Genomic DNA, 18,358 nt, shown 5'->3' with positions numbered 1-18,358 from the left:
AACAAGGAAAAAGCAAAGCAAAAAGCGAATTGACGGTTATATTGGCATCCTAAACAAATCCTTTATTGTTGTAGCATACTTCAATTTGATTACTTAACTTTTCCAGACTTTGTTTGTGGGTCAACGTCATACTGTTTGTTTGTATGTTTACACCAGGACGAAAAAAAGTCACTGTTTTCAAGGACGGAGCAGCAATTGAGAAAAACATGCAAACCTTTTGAAACCAGAGCTATGTCGTCTTTTTTGGATAGCATCGACACCGAAGCTATCGAAAAGGAAACCCTTTAAAAACCGGATTTCCTACCTACAAACTGTTATTACATCTTTAACACTGTTTCATTTCCAGGGTGCTTAATGCCTCGTGTTTTAATATCGATTTTCGGAGTGTTTCATTCTCGAAGCTTTTTTGTAACATTTTTCCCACAATAAAAATTAATCTACAGATCTCTACCTTCACAAACTCATTTTGTATGTGCGTCTGGAAGACACATTTTTAGACATTTTGTAAAACTGAGCATATCTCTGATTTCTAAGAAAGTCATATGATAAGCAAATGGAGAGTGAGTCGTCTTATCCAACCTTAGATGTTTCCTTACTGACTTGACCCATAAAGGCGCTGTTACACAGTTATTCGAGCAACTTGTCTCTCAATTTTGTTTCGACAAGAGTTTTTACATTGCAAAGCTACTCGCTTGGCGGTTGTTACACTGGGCAACGTTTCTTGCAATTTGTCTCACTTTCGATGATCTCATGAGGTTAAAGAAACAATTCATTGGCTGATGACGCAATCCGTTGTAGGGCAGATTTCATAGCACGCATTACTTGAAAACTTCGTTGCTAATTTGTTTAAATTAATGCGCAAAGTAGCAATGGATTCTACTTTCTCCGAGGGGTTCTGCAATTTGTCTCACCTTGTTTTTGGCAGTTGTAAAGTGTGCAAAATGTCTCGCTATAAAGTTTCAAGAGCAGTTGCATGAAAAATCGCAAAATGCAACAGAGCCTTAAATTTGATTAGGGTTTCAGTTTTAAACGTAAGTTAAACATTCGGTTGCCTTACATGACCCGGATATCCAAATACCATCAGTCTGACCCTTTCGACGGAAATTGTCTAAATTAAAGGCCATAGTATAGGCTGCCTGTAGCCTTTCGTTCCCTTGAGGCTCAAACCAACACTTTCAACCAACTGTACTATTTGGAAGGATTGAATCTACCCCAACTGTTTCTCATAACATCAAATGTTACGGTACCAAATGAAACACCAATCATTTCTTAACAAGGTGCACTCATTAAAGTGACGTAATAGTTTACCACAGCAACGAAAAAGCCTCATAAAAAAATTCCCTATATTTTGTCTTCAAAAGCTTACAGCTCAGAAACAAACTCTGTGAACCCCCTTTTTTATTGCTTAAGAGTGGTTAGCAGTCAAGTGTAGCTATGATCTTCGCAGTTATGAGCGCAATTTTTGCAATTGCGTAGAGAAGCCTGAAAAATTCAGGACTTCAACGGGGTTTGAACCCGTGACCTCGCGATTCCGGTGCGACGCTCTAACGGGTTCAAACCCCGTTGAAGTCCTGAATTTTTCAGGCTTCTCTACGCAATTGCAAAAATTGCGCTCATAACTGCGAAGATCATAGCTACACTTGATTTCATATCCGCAGTTCATATATGATTCATTTCATATACCATTTCATCATTGATTCATTCCTCACGGGACCATTAGAACCCACAAATGACCAGCTCCCAACGTCAGTGGCTTCATAGCTCAGTTGGTTAGAGCGTCGCACCGGAATCGCGAGGTCACGGGTTCAAACCCCGTTGAAATCCTGAATTTTTCAGGCTTCTCTACGCAATTGCAAAAATTGCGCTCATAACTGCGAAGATCATAGCTACACTTGATTTCATATCCGCAGTTCATATATGATTCATTTCATATACCATTTCATCATTGATTCATTCCTCACGGGACCATTAGAACCCACAAATGACCAGCTCCCAACGTCAGTGGCTTCATAGCTCAGTTGGTTAGAGCGTCGCACCGGAATCGCGAGGTCACGGGTTCAAACCCCGTTGAAGTCCTGAATTTTTCAGGCTTCTCTACGCAATTGCAAAAATTGCGCTCATAACTGCGAAGATCATAGCTGCACTTGATTTCATATCCGCAGTTCATATATGATTCATTTCATATACCATTTCATCAGAAGTTAGCAGGCTAAGATAAAACTCTTTGCAAAGGTATAAAAATTCTCTGCAGGGGATTCAGAGCCACCTTAAAATTCTCCAGTTGTGAAGGTGGCTATGAATCCGCTCCAGATATTTTTTTCTAACTTTGCAGCGGATTTGTTAGTTCTCCGACTATTATTCCAGGAATTGAACTACTTTCAAATGCAAACACATTCTTTCACTTTGCTTTGCTTGGAAGTTTATTACCCCTTTGATTACTATCGGGCAAAATACGTCCAGCCTTATCCTCCGTGCCATCTACCCCTTGTGACGTCATCACTTTTAACGGTCGGGAACAGCTTTGTCCACTAACTTGTGCAGGGAGAAGAGATCTTTCAAACTATGGCCAAAAAAAACATGTAACATTGACCTGAAAATCTCCATGAAAACCTTGCTCCATTCCCCACCTACCTTTCTGAGCACCTAATTCTAAGATGATGAAAGGTTTCTCAGAAACTCTTCCCACCAAAATAATGCCTACCAAATGCCCAGCAAGTTGAAAAAGAAAAATGAGGCAAGGAAAGCGAAAAGAGAGGGAAGGAGAGAAAGCGAAAAGTGGAAGTCGAAAGTGTTGTGCTACTTTTGAACCCAAAATTTTGCTTTCTGCACATGCCCGAACTTTGCAAGCGCTTATTTTGCACCTGGCTGAAAAGGCCGTGGAGTGTACAACCTGGAAACGGGTTTGTAGGGAGATTTAGCTCTTAAACAGCGCGACAGTAACCAAAAAACCCCTCAACTAGCTTAAAAACGTGTTTTTTTGCCAAATCTCCAGTAGCCAAAGGGTTAAGAAAAGAAAAACGTCTTCTTTATTGCTGATGATTTCATTCATTTGTTATGCAGAAAAATAGGAAAAAAACTTTCACCCGTCGTTTCCCTTCTATTTTGTGATCTTTGAATGTTGCAAATGTCACGTCTCTTTTCCTTATCACGTTAAAAGCCTGATGTTAAGGTTCATAAGGAAAAGTATTTTTTTCCCTTTTCTTTCGAAACTGGCTTACACTCATACAACAAAAACAGTTTCAAAGAACTATATAAAACATGATTTTTAGCAACTCAACTACAGCACTATGATTTTGATCGCCACTGGAGCAACACTGACTTTTGAAATTATATGAGAAACGAAGTGTCAAAATAACGGGCAAAAGTAGCATTTTACTATAGATCTAAGTTTCTGTCATAATTTCACTTACAATAATCTCAATCTGTTGGTTTAGTTAATGCAGTAAACTTCTACTAAACCTTTGGAGCCTGTTCTACTGGCATATTTATGATTGTTAACCCGTTCTACTTTTTTTTACAAGTTCGGCAATCACTGAAGCGTCAGGCTCTGCCAGGTAGTCTTCTAGCATCTTCTACATCGGTTCTGGAAAAAGAAAAAGAAAAGAAAAACAGCTCTAAATATAGCTGGTTCTTTCGAGTATACACAATGCGCTGATGCAATGGCTTCTTGTAGGACGATAATGTCTTCAAATTATTTACAAAAGATGACGTTTAGAGATCTATGGGAGAACGGAAACACCAAAAGTGACATCACGAAGTGATAAAATGAGCCATCTTCACCAGTTAACAAAAAGCCAGAAAAGGCTGAACGAAAACAGTTTGTCCACTAATGTGAAGTGTATCCTTTAAATATGCTACTGTGCATGCGTGATAAGCATGCACGTGGAAATTACATTTGTGACACTTTGAATTGTTTACACTACGAAGCCGTTGGGAAGGTTAGCACTTTTAACGTCTTCATTGCTTCTCTCCCCTCTCCCCTCATTCAATGTTGTGCAAAACTGAATGGTTTTAGTGGGAAATTGTTGAGGTACATTTTACATTGAATAGGGGGGAGGGGTCTATATAAGAGAAGGTGAAACTATTTCTTTTACGCTTTAACATAAGCGGGTTGAAGTACATACAGCTCTGGTGCGGTTCATTTACATAACCTTCAGAACTACTTTTGTCTATTGTAGCAGCTCGTCATCATGCCATCTTAGGCCTATCGTCAATTTTCCAATTTGAAAGTATTCTTGTTTTCTGAAATAACCTCGAACTTTACTTACCATTTTTTGGAAATTCCAGCGTGACATCATCGCCAACCAGCACAAATGGCGCCCAGTGCTTTATAGCGCAATACTGATTTAACTCTCGCACAGATTTTATCGATTGTTGGAGAGCTGCACTTGCGCTTTTTCCGTCTACCAAGTGCTGGTAAAAGTTTTTCATGAACAGCAACGTTACCTCGTCATCAATTGCCCAGAGTGACACCAAAACAGACCGAGCTCCGGCACACAGGAAAGCCCTTGCAATTCCCACCACTCCCTCAGACTTCACTTCTCCCCGGCCACTGTGACAACAGCTCAGCACAACTAGTCTTGCTCGAAGAGAAGTTGTCTGAACATCTGACATCTTCAAAATGAAGTCTTCCTCTTTGGGGATTGGCGATTCCCGTTCGGTATTTGGGGCTAGACAAATTTCTCCCGTTTTTGGGCATCCATGTGCTGCAATGTGAACTAAAGCAACTGATTTCATATTTTTAAGCACCTCAGCTTTCGTGGCACTTTTTCCAGTCAGCGGTGTTGTCTGCAGAAGTTTTGCAATCATCTCTACTTCTTTTTTTGCGCACGGAAGCTGTTTCAAACTGGGCTTCCCTTTCTTGTTAGGAACTTCCTTCAGCCACGGATCACCTACAAGCAGTGCGCCAGTCTTACTATGAAAGTGTTCAGGTGCACCAACGATCACATTAAAAGCGGTCAACGAAGGAAACGTGCGGATCCTGATAGACTCACTTAATGCAGAATATGGAGCCAAGCAAAATGGTCCATCGGGAAAAACGATTAACTCGTTTCCTTGGAGCAAGTCTGCAATTGGCCCGAGTAAGACATCATACAACGGTTGTAAAGAGTTAACGGAGGATGAAGATGGTAGAACTGTTTTCTCACTACTAGGTTTTTCGCTGCAAGACAGGTCATTGCGTAGTGGATCCAAAGAACGATTCTCGCATTTGATACCATCCCATACGCCGATCTCTTTCAAAAAGGTTTCCATCAACAAATCAGCACTTCCATTTGTGATTTCATTTTGTCGAAAGCTGATCTTGCTGTCTTTTCTTAGCACCCAAAACGTGATCTTGTTAGTGTCAAGTGCCACAAAAACGGCTTGTGCAGGTAAAAGCTCTAATGCAGCTGTAAGAATTTGATTCGGAGCAAGTGCAGAATTTGACTGAGAGTCAATGCCATATTGATCTTTCAAAATATCCATCAAAGCCTGTGCACGACCTTTCTCAGCAGCATACAGAGCTTCTTCAATCTCTCCATTCTTTAAAAGTGTCCTCCACAGAGCAGTGTATGACATGCGATAAGAATCACGAAAAGTTATTTTCCATTCATCTTCTGACTTCAGACTATGCCTTATTTCATCAAAATGTTTTATACTTAAACGATAACAACTGAGTGTTTTGCTCAAGGAACCCAAGATTTCATGATCAAGACCTTGCGAATACCACGCCATTCCCTCTCTTACACAGTCTCCACTTTCCTTGAAAATACTAAGACTGTGTTCATGGTACTCCATGGCTTCCTTAAAATTACCTAGACTGAGATAGGCATTTCCCAGATTTTGATAGGTTGATCCCTCCCCAGCTTTATCGCCTACTTCTTTAGCAATACTAAGATCTCTTTCGTAGTACTCAATGGCTTGTTTAAAATTACCTAGACTAAGATACGCATTTCCCAGATTTCCATAGGCTGATCCCTCCCCAACCCTATCTCCCACTTCTTTAGCGATACTAAAATGTTTTTCTTGGTACTCAATGGCTTGTTTCAAATTACCTAGCTTCCGACAGGCAATCCCCAGATTTCCATAGGCTGATCCCTCCCCAGCCCTATCGCCTACTTCTTTAGCAATACTAAGATGTTTTTCGTAGTACTCAATGGCTTGTTTAAAATTACCTAGACTAACATACGCATTTCCCAGATTTCCATAGGCTGATCCCTCCCCAGCCCTATCCCCTACTTCTTTAGCAATACTAAGATGTTTTTCGGAGTACTCAATGGCATGTTTAAAATTACCTAGATTGCCATAGGCATTTCCCAGATTTCCATAACCTGATCCCTCCCCAGCCCTGTTACGTACTTCTTTAGCAATACTAAGATGTTTTTCGGAGTACTCAATGGCATGTTTAAAATTACCTAGATTGCCATAGGCATTTCCCAGATTTCCATAGGCTGATCCCTCCCCAGTCCTATTACCTACTTCTTTAGCAATACTAAGATGTTTTTCGTAGTACTCAATGGCTCGTTTAACATTACCTAGACTAAGATAGGCATTTCCCAGATATCCATAGGCTAATCCCTCCCCAGCCCAATTCCCTACTTCTTTAGCAATACTAAGATGTTTTTCGTAGTACTCAATGGCTTGTTTAAAATTACCTAGAATAAGATACGCATTTCCCAGATTTCCATAGGCTGATCCCTCCCCAGCCCGATTCCCTACTTGTTTAGCAATACTAAGATGTTTTTTGTAGTACTCAATGGCTTGTTTAAAATTACTTAGACTAAAATAGGCAAGTCCCAGATTTTCATAGGCTGATCCCTCCCCAGCCCTATTACCTACTTCTTTAGCAATACAAAGATGCTTTCCGTAGTACTTAAGGGCTTGTTTAAAATTACCTAGAGTGTGATAGGCATTTCCCAGATTTCCATAGGCTGATCCCTCCCCAGCCCTATCGCCTACTTCTTTAGCAATACTAAGATGTTTTTCGTAGTACTCAATGGCTTGTTTAAAATTACCTAGATTGTGATAGGCATTTCCCAGATTTCCATAGGCTGATCCCTCCCCAGTCCTATCCCCTACTTCTTTAGCAATACTAAGATGTTTTTCGAAGTATTCAATGGCTTGTTTAAAATTACCTAGAGTGTGATAGGCATTTCCCAGATTTCCATAGGCTGATCCCTCCCCAGCCCTATCGCCTACTTCTTTAGCAATACTAAGATGTTTTTCGTAGTACTCAATGGCTTGTTTAAAATTACTTAGACGAAGATACGCATTTCCCAAATTTCCATAGGCTGATCCCTCCCCTGCCCTATTACATACTTCTTTAGCAATACTAAGATGTTTTTCGTAGTACTCAATGGCTTGTTTAGATTTACCTAGAATGTGATAGGCATTTCCCAGATTTCCATAGGCTGATCCCTCCCCAACCCTATTACCTACTTGTTTAGCAATACTAAGATGTTTTTCGTAGTACTCAATGGCTTGTTTAGATTTACCTAGACTGTGATAGGCATTTCCCAGATTTCCATAGGCTGATCCCTCCCCAACCTTATTACCTACTTGTTTAGCAATACTAAGATGTTTTTCGTAGTACTCAATGGCTTGTTTAAAATTACCTAGATTCCAACAGGCATTCCCCAGATTTCCATAGGCTGATCCCTCTCCAGCCCTATTACCTACTTCTTTAGCAATACTAAGATGTTTTTCGTAGTACTCAATGGCTTGTTTAAAATTACCTACATTGCGATAGGCTTTTCCCAGATTTCCATAGGCTGATCCCTCCCCAGCCCTATTACCTACTTCTTTAGCAATACTAAGATGTTTTTCGTAGTACTCAATGGCTTGTTTAAAATTACCTAGACTAAGATAGCCATTTCCCATATTTCCATAGGCTAATCCCTCGCCAGCCCTATTACCTACTTCTTTAGCAATACTAAGATGTTGTTCGTGGTACTCAATGGCTTGTTTAAAATTGCCTAGAATGTGATAGGCATTTCCCAGATTTCCATAGGCTGATCCCTCCCCAGCCCTATCTCCCACTTCTTTAGCGATACTAAGATGTTTTTCGTGGTACTCAATGGCTTGTTTAAAATTACCTAGATTCCAACAGGCATTCCCCAGATTTCCATAGGCTGATCCCTCCCCAGCCCTATTATCTACTTCTTTAGCAATACTAAGATGTTTTTCGCAGTACTCAATGGCTTGTTTGAAATTCCCTACATTGCGATAGGCATTTCCCAGATTTCCATAGGCTGATCCCTCCCCAGCCCTATCACCTACTTCTTTAGCAATACTAAGATGTTTTTCGTAGTACTTAATGGCTTGTTTAAAATTACCTAGACTAAGATATGCATTTCCCAGATTTCCATAGGTTGATCCCTCGCCAGCCCTGCAGCCTATTTCTATGAAAATATGTAATGCTTGTGCATAATTTTTTATGGCCTGTTGATAATCAGGTAGGTCGAAGTACGCACCGCCGAGATGAAAATGAGCCCTTCCTTCACGATCCCTGTCTTCTACACTTATCGCAATGGCAAGCTCTAGCATTCGCTGCTCTACAGCCTCTAACTTCCCATCTACCATTCTTCAATAACTAAATGACAATTAAAACTTTTTCGATGAGATGATCCATTGTCAAATCAAGGATGAACCTGGAAGGAAAGGAAGGTAAAGACGCTTGATGTTTAATCCGCTTTTTAGCTTCAAGACGAAAACGTTTTTTCCACCCTATTCCCTCCCAGGGTAGTTAGTTAAGAAGTGGTATTAACATGCACGGCGGGTTTACCCTCACCTTTTCTGGAATTAAATCACGATTCTAGATAAAATAGTTCGTTTGTTTTTTTAGCAAATTGTGGCCAAAATGTGCCAAACTCTTGGTCTCATTTTCCTGACGTGTTCCCAGCAAACAGAGCTGCACCTTTGAGTTTAAGTGACAGAGCGAGAAGCATAAAGTAATAAGAGATTATGATGACTGCAGCTTACCAACAACTCCACACTCCTTTATTTTATAAGTCATCCACTGAGCAAAACAGTTCTGCTTTACTTGCTTAATGATCAAACAAATAAAATCAAATAAGTCATATCGACATCGGCATTTGCAAAAGTGAACATCGCGTTGCCAATGAAAACCGAGTGAGCTAGAATGCTGGCACCATAGTGAACTAACGGTTTAGAAAGAAGAGAGCTTTAAATATTCCTCCTGAAAAATTGCTTCTTGAGTCTTTACGCATTCATGCCACCTTGTTTTGCATTTGACTTCCCAATTAACAAAAAGCGTTTCATATAATCAGAGAGGTCTGAACGTCACTTATCACTAAAAACCTAGCACAATGACAACTTTACCAAATAAAAACTTAAGGGAGAGGACTCGTCATAAAATGTCCTATTTATTTATTTGATCATGGTTGACTGGGTACTCTCAAACTCATTAATAATTCATGAGCCAAAAACAAAAAGAAATCGCTGCCGTGAAGGAAGTTTGGATATGTGGTCTTAATTAGCATAAAATTTTGCCAACTTTGATCCCAAATATCTCTTAAAATACTGATTCCTTTGAGAAGCAATATCAAACACTCGAAAGAGTGTTTCATCAGATATCCAACCACATCGAAATCGGTTAAAAAACTCGGCCTTCGGCCTCGTTATTCAACTCGCTTCTTGGTGTTTGGATATCCGATGAAACACTCCTTCTCGTGTTTGATATATTACTTCCCAATAATTTATAAATGCACGCAAAGGATCAATTGTTCATTGAGCAGGTTAGAGAATTTATTTATCAGCAATTGGAGCTTTAAGTCCATGTAGAAAGGAATTGCATTGCGTTCGGGTAAGAACATGATACTTTATGTTCGAAGCCTTTTTGATGGGGAAGGGGCGGGGGCATTGAGGTCTTTTAGAGACTGAAACCCCCCTTCTCCTAAAATAAATCACCTAAAATCGCTTCTACAAACTGAATATCTGAACATTCCAAATCCATTGTTGATGCATGCAAGATGTGGACTAAACTTATTCATATTATAGTCAGGTATTTGTGGATGCTTTGGTTGTAAATAACATATATCCTCTGGTTTGTTTTTTTCGGCTTAAAAAAATCGTCCCTAAGTGGATGGTAATACATCGCAACAGAGGATTTAAGGTAGTTTAAGAGAGCGGAAAGAAAGATTTTGCTACCAAATGCATGAGTGGTATCAATAAGGCGGGACAGTGAACTGTCACGAGAAAAGAATAGCGACAATTAAATGGTCATGTATCGATGGAGCTTTCGAATAAGTAAAAAAAAACTAGAAAGTCTGAGATAATTTCATTTTAAGTCGTTTGTATATCGTGTTATCGTGTTAGACTAAATATGAAAGGCACACATTTCGTGTAACTCTAGCAACGGTTGTGACGAGAATAAATATTTTGATATATCTTCAAAAATCGAGTTTCTTTATCTAAACCTCCATTAGACGCCATTAGACGCCATAAGACCCAACAAACTCGGGAAAAACTCCTGAATCAAACAGGATGACAAGTTAGGAACTTCTTGCCTTTGGGCCATAACGCTTGACTTGTGAGGCAAAATTGCCAGATACAAAAACTTAAATCAAAAACTCATTCGTTTAAGAATGCAATGCGTGTACGAGGCTTCATTGATATGCAGCACGAGAGTTTCGGGCTTTCAGACTTTTAAACTAGTGCTTGCATATAAAATGAATTGCATTTTAACATGATGAGTAACTGACGTCACTTTCCCTAGATCCAACCCTCTGAGGTCCCATCGGTCAGTTTTGAACGTGTGTAATGGCGGAACGTGAAATCCAAAATTTACACTCAAAGTAAACAGCCTTTGGATAAATATCCAAGCTCAAAATTTTCCCAGTCAGGTGAATAATTTTTTTATCATAGTAGCACTTAAGCGCGCCACTTTCGATATTATGATATTAAAATTCAGTCCGAGACAAAACGCGTCATCTCGAGGCTCTGGGGAATAAACTCATACAAATCTTTAAATTTATTGCCCAGAGCCTCGAAATGATACCTTTTGTTTAGGGCTGAATTCTAATATATCGAAAATGGGCTACTGAAGCAGGCGTTACGGTTGTTTTGTAAAGCCTGCAGGCCTAGGATATTGTTTATTCGTCCTGAATTTTAATCACAGCCGTTGGCCAACCGTTATAGTCAAGCACACAGCGCTAGTTTCATGATACTCTCGAAGTATTAAAGTATTTAAGATCATTAGGACAAACTTGAAAATTACTGACCTTTTTCCTGAGTCACTCAGAAAGACACAGCATAGTAATTAGAGCGCGACCAAAGAACGAAATCTACAGTCTGATAGTAAAAAAGGAAAAAAAAAAAAAAAAGAAACACGAATAACGAAATGGCAATAGTATTTTTTCTTGAAATAATCAGTGCCTCACAAATTACTTTCTTTGCTTCAATGACCTAAAAACATACACATAGTTTCCGTTCCTTTGTCACAACATGAAACTAATCTAAAAGACTTAGCATGAATAAACTTTAAAAAAAAAACTATAACAAGCTGTAATGGTGTCAAAAGCAAAACGCACGCATTTTTTGTCCTTAAATCGAGTTCTAAGATATAGTGAGATGACTTTTTTTGATAAGCTTACCAAACAGAAGAGCATTTTTTGAGCCAACCTGATCTCGATTAACAATCTGATCATAAATGCATTGTTTCGAAGTAGTAATATCCAGATACAATTGATTGTTCCTAAACCGTTCTATAATCTATGGAGAACTGAACTTACCTTTTGCAAATCATTTAAAAGACTGCGTTTAAACAATACAGAGATTACAGCAGGACGAGAAGACAGCAGTTTGGAAGAATCTTGTTTACTTGACGAAGGCGCGGAAAGTGATTTGTTCAGTTGCAGTTTTGAATATATAGCGGAAACCGTTCTATTATCAGCTCTGTGATATCACGTTGTTTTGACTCGGAAACGGAAAATGAAATTACGCCCGGTAAAGAAAAAAGAAAAAAAGTCTTCGGCTTTAAGAATACCCGACGATTTAGGTAAACATGCACATCTAATTAAACCAGCACGCTTATTTATTCTGCACTCGAAAACGAAGAACATAGCATGAAGCACTCAAAAGGTCGAAATCGTACTAAGCACCCAAAGTCGAAAACGAAGTCGAATCCCAACTCGAAAACGAAGCACTCAAAACTCGAAAACGAAGCATGATCCCAAGTCGAAAACGAAGCACCCTATTTGTACCTTCCTTAGTTTGAATTTTTGAGCGTTAAAATAGAAGTGTTGGTGGTATGTTCCTGACAGCAAGTCGCATATATTGACGTCCCCCATCCAGATACTAGGGAATTTAAGATCTACAACGGCGACGGTCGACGAAAACGTCACCTCAAAATATAACTCTCCTTTATCATAAGTCTTTCGCGATTATTCAGTCTCTTCTTTCTCCTCGTTATGTAAAGGACCGCAAACATACTTGCTAAAATCCGTGCTTCACGTGCAGCACGATTATTTATGCTCTTTTAACCAATGATATCATTGCTTTGTGGCGTTGTCGTAGTCGTAGCCGTCGTCGTTTCTTAAATTCCCTACTAACCCCACCGGAAAGGGCAGATCTTCAGTGAACATTGGTCCTGGAAAACGGTTAGAAGCTCAGAGTACACGATTAAGCTTGTGATGAAAAATAAGTTGTAAATGATCAACATGTCAGCCTTGAAGCCAAATGTTTCTCGATTTCCTTTTATTTTCTTTAATCTTTCTGGGTTTAGTATTTTACTGAACAACATGTCTTCTCAAGGGGTATTTAGCAAAGATATCTACCATGCCACTGTAATGACTTACGATACCAAAACAATATCGTGCACTATTAGAGATGCATATTACGCAAGGACAACTTTAATCTCCTGAAAAAACAAAACGCAGGTCACTTGACAGTTATGGAAAAAAAAAACACTGTCAAGTTACTGCACTACCACACGTACGCAATGCGTTCCTACTTTCAAAAATATCCCGTATCTCCTTAATTCCACCCCTCCAGCCAAAAATCCCGTATCCCTACAATTTTTTTTTAACCTAAATATCCCGTATCCTGATCGCTTCTCGGCCTTTTGGCAAAGATTAGTTTCTCGGCCAAGGGCTACGGTCAAGTACCATTGTACTCTACCTACGGTACTTGTGTCAGTGCCATAAGAGGCAGGCACAAAACAGTTTCGGCTGTTTGTTCTCTCTAGAAGCGATCACTAGGGTTTTTTGGTTTCGTTTTTGATAGTTTTTTTGTTCAGCATAGTATCATGACGAACTTTTGCAGATTCTGAGAGCTATAGCATAATATGTGCGATACGAAGTTTAGCATATAATTGTATTCTGTGCGTTTGGAATCCGTACGCGTGCAGATGGTCATGTGTCCCTTGGGTTTTCCGTGGTAGGTATATTTAAGCAGCTTGGTATGGGTTTTTTCTCTCGGCGTGTTATCAGCGCTGTTTCATTTTGTTTCTCTATTCATGTTTCTGTCCTTTGTGATGCTAGCGATTACGCCTTTGGAGGTTATCGGATTAAATTGAATGATCAGCCTGTTAGTGGCATGTTTAGCCAATTTGAGAGTCAACAGAGTTCTACTTTCAGAGAGCTTAAAGCAATTTTCTATGTTATCGAGGCGCATGTTGCATCTCTCAGGCACAAGAAAGTTAAACGTTTTCACGGATAACGAGAATGCCTCTAGGATTGTCTCAGTTGGCAGCCCTAAGCAGCATCTTCAGTGTTTAGCGCTTGATATTTTTCAGCTGTGCCTGGTGAACGATAGTCAGCTTGATGCGCAGTGGATTCCTCGTAATGCGAATGTTAGAGCTGATCTTTTGAATCGTTTTGTGGACAAAGATGACTGGTCTCTAAATTGTGAGATTTTTGCTTTAGACTTTGCTTGCATTGTTCAGCATTTGCCTGCGGTTAACCGAATGGCCCGTGTGTGGCATGCGTTTGCTACGGTTACCGAGCGGCATAGTTGTGTGTGTTGCTGCACTCTTGCGAGTTTTGAGCGTGGTCTTAGTTGTATATCGCGATTTGGCACTTGAAGTGCGATGCTGGTCTTACCAGAGTTTCATGTTGCCTACTTTAGGCGGATACATGAGAGAGGTTGCATTGTTTGCCCTCTGTTGTAGCTGTTTGTTGATAGCTGCTCCTGCCTGGATTATATATTTTTCCTTTGTGATTTTGCGCAGTGTTTGTTTGCTGCTATATTTTTGCTCGCTAACCTTATTTTGGTTTCTGTTTTTTTTTTAAAGATATCTTGCGGGACGGGGGCTTCACGGCGAATCTCCATTCTGCCTCCGTGATAGAATCTACTTCGTCCAGCATCCGATGGGGTCACCGTCTAGCAGGGATGGACTCACCTGCCATTCACCCTTTGTGAAGGGCGTTGTCGAAGGTGCCCGAAGGAAATTTGCGATGCCCGTCCAGCCCAAGCAGCCGTTGAAGCATGACTCTGTTGCTGAGATTACCTTAAGCTTGAACTCTGCATCTGCATCTTTAGCAGATATTCGCTTTTTGTTTATTCTTTTAGTGGGATATGCGGGTGTTTTTCGTATTAGTGAAGTTTTGGTTAGGGGTCCAGTAGGAGGGCCAGGCAGCCGTAGCCTACTTTGGTTCCTACCCAGATTTCCTGCGCCAATCTTCCAGTTGGTGAGGTTTTTTCTGGCCTCCGAGTGTCCGCTGCGGCGGATACGTGCTCGGCTTGTCTTGTATTGCATGAGCTGGGGTATCCAACCCCCGGGGAGTGTTGTGTTTGCCTATTTTTGAGTCTGTAATAAAGGCAGTGCTGGTTACCGCGGCACACTGCATGATTCTCCATATCGTTGTTGTATTTTGTTTTTTCTATGGTACGGTAAATAGCACAGAATTTACTATTTGTTGCTTTTGTTGAATTTTGAATCGATGATAGAGAGAGTTTTGGCGATTTAAACCCGGACTCTCTTAACGAGATTTCAAGTTATTGTGGAACTTTTGGTTAATGAAAATTAGGATTATGGAATTGTAAAATTAGAAACTTTGGACTGGACTATAGAACACGCAATTACCGAATTTTAGATTTTTGAGCATTGAAAGAAATGTTGTCTTCTTGTCTTCGCCACGGCAGATTTAAATAGTTTGCAAGGAACTAAACCAGGATTACGGAACCGGACTTCGAATGCAGAGTTGTTGAACTGCGATTTGTAATTAGTTTTTCGGATGATTTAAGGCTGATCTTGTAATTTTTGGATGAACGGAGTTAAGGAAGAAAGTAAAACTGTGGGATTTAAATTATGTCTCCTTCAAAAATATAAATAAATAAAAAAATCCAGTATCCTGATAACCCGCTATTAGGGCTTTGTTGTTTGCATTTGCAAATTTAGTAGCATTAACAATGAGTTTTTACAACAAACAACTTCAAGTTATATTACAGATTTATCTTTCTGCTAATCTCTCGCCATTTTCCGAAGTTTACCTCTAGTTGAAGTTCACTGTAACTGGACAATTTGTGTTAACTGTTTTGCGCAATCCACGGATACTTCCTTGTAGGCGTCTTGTTTGCATATGAATGGCTTGTTTTGTTATAAGCCTCGTTCTTCAAAGAATGCCACTACAAGAACACAATAGTGGCCGGATATTCAGCAGTTACCCAACAAAACGACATGTGAAGTAACGAGTAATTTTTAATTCAATCAATACTATCTATATCACAGGCGCCCCAAGCTCAGTGCGAGGGAATATCAGGATTTGTATGGGAAGACAAGACCTGAGACCTGACAAGATAATTTTAAAGAAGCCTAATCTTATTGCCATTGTGGGTCACTTCCTTCCTGTGAGGTTTTTTCCAGATTCGACGCGAATTGACTTATTTTCAGTTCCTCGGTTATCAACGGTCATAATAAAATACCAAGGCTGCACACTGAATTCTCACAAGCTCGCCGAATGGAGTCAAATATTCTTGGTTAAAATGTTCCACTGTAGAATTCAAGGCCTTTGAATCAAGGCCTTTGAATTCTGTGCGTAAAGTACTGAACTAAAAACTCATAGCGCAGTGCTTGCCTTTATATGTAGAAATTGGATTCCCCTTTTAGTTCCCATAAAGATCCCACTATTTTCTTAAGAAAGTGTACTCGAATGCTAACAGAGATTGACATCTGTTAGTCATCAAAGGCAAAAAACGATGACGGTTTGCCATTGAAGTCTCTTTCGCGTTTGACAAATGACGAGAAAGACGAGACACAGTTGCCAATGAAGTGATCTGCTCTGCCAAGAATGGCCAGGTCAAGCTGAGGTAGCCATGGATTCAGATGAAAAACTTGGACCTGACAAAAGAACAAAAGATCGCTTTGTAGTCAAGTTGCGGAAGCAAGCCTGCGTTGAAAAGTTTCCCGGCAACGCATTTCGGATGTCACAATTCACCGTGAATTGAAAGACTTCATGGTTTGTAATAGTTGATAGTTCGGTGGGAGATATCTTGAAATTCAAAAACTATCGTTGATCCAAGCAAAGAGGATGAAAAGAAAGCAAATTGTACGATGAAAATATGTCATTGATAAGTACAAGAGTTTACGATTAGAAGGGTGGCCACAACAAAGTTTAATAGTTGGGGAAGGACATTCAATTGAAAAGGTATATATCGCCTACTATAGAAATGCAATTTTCACCGTATTTTCGGAAAGACAAACCGTACTTACATTTATCTCTTTAAGCCTGAAATTTAATTCTCCCAACATTGGGTCATCATCCGTGGCCACAAAGACGGATTTAACGCCGTGATTTCTCGCACCTTGCTCGGTGCGGTTTAGAATGTCCTGCTTGGGCGGAAAACAAAGATCTTTCGTAACTGTCCTGTATTGGGAGTATCCCAGACATTGCGGCGAGGCCATGAACTGAGGTATTCCATCTGCGTGTTCACAAGCATTTGTCTTGCAAAGAAAGAAGAAATTAAGATCGCGGGTACAGATGCAACGTTGTGATAAAAATTAAATATGGGATGTTAAAAAGTGGAAATAGCTTGTTTCTAGTGGAACTTGCACCTCGCCATCAAAGTTTACTGTGAGATGACAAAAACAATTCAAATGAAATCGTATGTCTGAAGAACACCAACTAGAAGCAAGCCGACCATTAACGAGGTGTAGTTAAGAAAGGCCCACCTAATAGACCTTATTCCAAAATGGCCGCTGTTTTAGTATTCTTTTGTTTCCTTGCAAATTGGCCCATTTGGCCTCGCTTTCAAAAGTAGAATTCAAAAGAATATTTACCCTTGAACGAGGCCAAAAGGGCCAATTTGCAATCAAACAAAAGAATACTAAAATGGCGGCCATTTTGGAATAAGGTGTATAGACCTTTTCGGCTTGTATATGCCTGCATGCACTCTTTTTAATGAACAAAACAAAGGACCAAACCTCCCGAGTATTATCACATGATCTGTATTGGGAAAACAAAATGTACAAGCCGAAAAGGTCTATTATGAGTTTTAGCAACGACAACAGCGACGGCAACGAGAACCCACATAAAAAGAGGAGGGATGCTGGTCGGAAATTTCACGCCCAGGCTTTTTTTGACCCCTAAAAGAGACCATCTTAAAACACAAAGAAATAAAAAATACAGTGACTTTTAATGACGGCAAAGACATTATCATCTAATACTTTCACCTACGTGAAGAAATATAAAAGTGTAAACAAACACTTTCTTATTTCTTTGCGCGCAATCCTAAAGGACACCTTCACGGCTACATATGATTGCGTTTTGCCCAGAACACCCTAAGTGAGACCAAAATCCGAAATTAACACACTAAGGGAGACGACGAGCATACCCCCCCCCCCCCCTCCCCCCTTTCCCGGGAACCACTGTGCGAAATGGTCACTTCCGGTGTCCGTTCTGCGGCTCAACAACGTCATGTGCTTAACCTCCCTAATCGCTGCAACCTGATTGGTCAATAGTCGGTTCTTTTATTTATCTTGACATTTGATAGGTTAATGGAAAAGTATCCAGATTTTTCCCAAATTCGACAGTTTGTTCAAAGCTGAAGTAAACGTTTCAGCAAAAACTGTCCAATTCGTTTTAAATTAAATTAAAACAATAGCTTTGCAGGCTTTGCACGTGCGGTTTTTATGTTTTTGTCAATTTTTTTTGCCATCGTCGGCAAAACAACGACGTTAAATGACCAAATTGAGGTTTTCTGGAGAACGTCAACGTCAGCTCTTGAGAATAAATTTTCATTTTCTCCCCTAAATGAAGCGCCGTTCACAACAGCTTTTCGGATTAAAAGTCTTGCAATAATCACGAAGTGATTGCAATAGTGCGAATATATATTTTGAGCCGGATGACGTTCTCGTTGCCGTCGTGATGGCTAAAGCTCCTTATTGAAAGAGGGGGAAGTCAGGAGTTAGATTCAAAAG

The 18,358-nt window shown here is 39.9% G+C and overlaps 2 protein-coding genes across 2 annotated transcripts in view; both read right to left on the bottom strand.

Moving 5' to 3' along the window:
- The window catches only part of LOC138045523 (tetratricopeptide repeat protein 28-like), a 68,798-nt gene extending 56,504 nt beyond the window's left edge, over window positions 1-12,294 (bottom strand). The window contains 3 exon segments of the mRNA XM_068892060.1: window positions 5,730-8,632; window positions 11,224-11,292; window positions 11,733-12,294. Coding sequence (XP_068748161.1) covers window positions 5,730-8,562 — 2,833 coding nt within the window. The 5' untranslated portion in view covers window positions 8,563-8,632; window positions 11,224-11,292; window positions 11,733-12,294.
- Window positions 12,295-15,851: 3,557 nt separating this feature from the next.
- Window positions 15,852-18,358, bottom strand: part of LOC138046104 (GDP-fucose protein O-fucosyltransferase 1-like) — a 15,134-nt gene continuing 12,627 nt past the window's right edge. Inside the window, exons 6-7 of the mRNA XM_068892783.1 lie at window positions 16,652-16,882; window positions 15,852-16,279 (exon numbers count right to left, since the gene is read on the bottom strand). Coding sequence (XP_068748884.1) covers window positions 16,115-16,279; window positions 16,652-16,882 — 396 coding nt within the window. The 3' untranslated portion in view covers window positions 15,852-16,114. The remainder of the gene's footprint in view (window positions 16,280-16,651; window positions 16,883-18,358) is intronic.

The sequence above is a fragment of the Montipora capricornis genome, chromosome 4, assembly GCF_036669925.1.
Source record: "Montipora capricornis isolate CH-2021 chromosome 4, ASM3666992v2, whole genome shotgun sequence".
NCBI lineage: Eukaryota > Metazoa > Cnidaria > Anthozoa > Scleractinia > Acroporidae > Montipora > Montipora capricornis.
Note: the sequence above shows the minus strand (reverse complement) of the source record. Positions and strands in the feature narration are given on the sequence as shown.